The following is a 2700-nucleotide window of genomic DNA, read 5'->3' as shown; positions in this document are numbered from 1 at the left end:
TGCTAGATTCTGTGGCTTATGGTGGGTACACCCTGACCTGAAGGCCATGTACGTAACCTGAGATTTTTTATTGTGGGCCACAGTTACACAAGGTCCCATATTTCTTTCACAATCCCTGCGGAAGGTCACTCTTGTCCAAGCGTCCCCACTCGACCTCCATGTTGTTGTCAGAAATACGGTGGCACCAAATCACAGCGAAAGCTCTTATTTTTTTGTTTTCCAAAGTAAAATTACAGTATTGATCTACATCCAGACTCCACACATGCACGGAATGGTAAGAGACAGCGCTGGCATCTGATTGAAGTGCCTGAAACTTTGGATTCGGCGATACAAAATGCAACCGCTCTCAGCTCAACTTCTTCAACGCCAAGTGATGTGCTATTTCTTCAACGCAAGTGTACTATCGCGCAGCTTATTCTGCCATGCCACCCTTCCGTAGAGGTTGATGTAAACAAAAATTTCATTCATCACTCCCGTAGTTTATGGTCTTTCCGTCCAGAATCGCAATGGCAGCGTATATTATTATTATTATTATTCACGCATTACGCCCGGTGGAGAAACCCCAATAGGGCAACTATAAACCTATGGCACGTGTACATTCTGAAAGTTGCGTCTTGTCTCATTGAAGCCCATAAGCCCTTGTCATCCAGCTTCTGCTCTTACAATCTGTGTTTCTGGCTTCGCTACGGTTTCTCGTGTTTGATTATTCTTCACAGCGGACTAGCTTGGAGCTTATTCCCCAAGTGTTCAGGATCCTATCTACGGCAGCTGAAGCGGCGTCTGCTATCTGTAGCACGAGGTGGTGACGGTAGTTGGTGGTGAGTTAGTAATGGGTGAGTGGGTGTTACAATCTGTGTATGTTACTTATTCTCCAGTCGTCCAGTGGCCAATGCAAAGCGGATTGCTGCTTGCACTGCCTTCAAATTCGGTGTCCAATCTGGTCCATCTGACGGCGACTTTCCTCCTAAAAAGAATGAAAGATCTCCTCTGTTAGTGTCAGTGCATCGGGGCATCTTTGTTCGATGTTCTTCCCATCTTATGCATCGAAAACAGAAAATGAGCTACTGTCTCTTGCTCATGCCCGCAGGCACAGTGCCTGGATGGCGCTGCATGTATCCGATAAAGTGAGTTATTGAGTCTCGTCATGTCTGTTCTCATCTGGGCCAAAATGTTGCGTTCTATCCAGGGTCGGTTATCGTATAGCTGTCGAGTATGCTGACCTGGGAGGGCGGCATCAACTCTTTTGGAATGTTTTCCTACCCCATCTGGCAAACTCCTTTCACCATTGAGTTTCTCCTTTTCGAGGTTCAGGGTAGTGGATTTCATTCTAGGGAACCGTTTTTGTGGAACTGCCCCTTCCTTGGTTGCCTGTCTTGCCTCTCGCTTGGCTAACTGTAGAAGATCATTTTCGCCGGAGCTGGGGATCCAGAATACTAATAACCCATTTCCATATCGCCATAACTTACTTAACCCTTTATAAGTGTGGCGGATATACTCTTGACCGGACTGCTGCCGGGGATTTCGGAGGCTGAGAGCGACTGCTTTGTTGGTGGTTAAGAGTGCTATTCGCCGGTGGCTAACATCGGGAAGGATGTTTAACGCGTGCGCCGTTGCTGCTAGTTCTCCTGAATACGGGTTTTGTTCGGTTCTTAGACCTAGCGTGAAAGAGAACTCCTGACTTGTCGCGTTCCCATCGACAAATGGTGTGCCGCGGACAACTCCGCCAACCCCAACCACGCCGTTGCGTGCAGAGCTGCTTACCGCCACGCGTATGTCCCATTTTGCCTCTGTTTCTTTGCTTGCATTTTCATAGTTAAAGGCTTGGACTCGATTCTCCCACGGTGCTAGTGCGAATGGCTGAATAGATTCAAGTTCCTCTAACGGCACGTCCTTGAGCCTGCATGCAACTTGGTGAAACGGCGATCTATTGCAGTGATATAGTTTCCGTACCCGCGATGTTATCCTGTGAAGTGGGTTTGTCTTAGGTAGAGTATGAATGTCAACCCAGAGTTTTATTGCTCGCTTCCAGAAGCGTTCTCTTGCGGTAGGTATCGATGCCTCTATTTCGGCAATGCTTGTCGCTACAGAGAGAAATGTGCCGACAATTGCCTGTGCTCCCACTCTTTGAACACGGTTAATCGGAGCCATGTTCCTGTACCTGTAGGCATGCATCCAGGTATTTGAGGCATAATCTACTACTGGGGCTACCGAGGCCGAAAACAACCGTCGGGCTGCCGCGGTAGACAGGCCTTTGAGCCTCGTTAACTCCAATGCTGCTTCTAAACCTTTCGACGCGGCTCTTGCAATGTGCTGCTTGTATTTAAGTCGTCTATCCATAATTACTCCAAGAATCTTCACGTGGTCCTTAGGGTGAATATCTCGCCCTTTAATCGTGAACGGATCATGGCTGAGCTTTTTGGCAGTCTTAGTAAAATGGATGATTGCCGTCTTATCAGCTTCTAACGTTGCACCACTTCTTCGCTCCCAGTCTAAAGCACTGTCAATGATGGCTTGAAGTTTGTCACGGTTAAGCTGTGCTGTTGGACTCGCTACCCAAGCTGTAAAGTCGTCAACAAACGCAATTGCTCCCCCATTTGCATCGATGCGCCGTTGCACTAGATCTGCGTTGAAAAAGAGGTACAGAATGGGAGACAGTGGGGATCCTTGCGGCAGGCCTGCCTGTGGCAAGCTCTGTGTCCC

The 2700-nt window shown here is 48.2% G+C and overlaps 1 protein-coding gene across 1 annotated transcript in view; it reads right to left on the bottom strand.

The window, feature by feature from the left end:
* Positions 1–996: 996 nt before the first annotated feature.
* Positions 997–2700, bottom strand: part of MAA_10063 (uncharacterized protein) — a gene marked incomplete at both ends in the record, with an annotated part of 2265 nt that continues 561 nt past the window's right edge. The window contains one exon of the mRNA XM_007828061.2: positions 997–2621. Within this exon, the coding sequence (XP_007826252.2) occupies positions 997–2621 (1625 nt within the window). The remainder of the gene's footprint in view (positions 2622–2700) is intronic.

The sequence above is a fragment of the Metarhizium robertsii genome, assembly GCF_000187425.2.
Source record: "Metarhizium robertsii ARSEF 23 chromosome Unknown MAA_Scf_17, whole genome shotgun sequence".
NCBI classification, from domain to species: domain Eukaryota; kingdom Fungi; phylum Ascomycota; class Sordariomycetes; order Hypocreales; family Clavicipitaceae; genus Metarhizium; species Metarhizium robertsii.
Note: the sequence above shows the minus strand (reverse complement) of the source record. Positions and strands in the feature narration are given on the sequence as shown.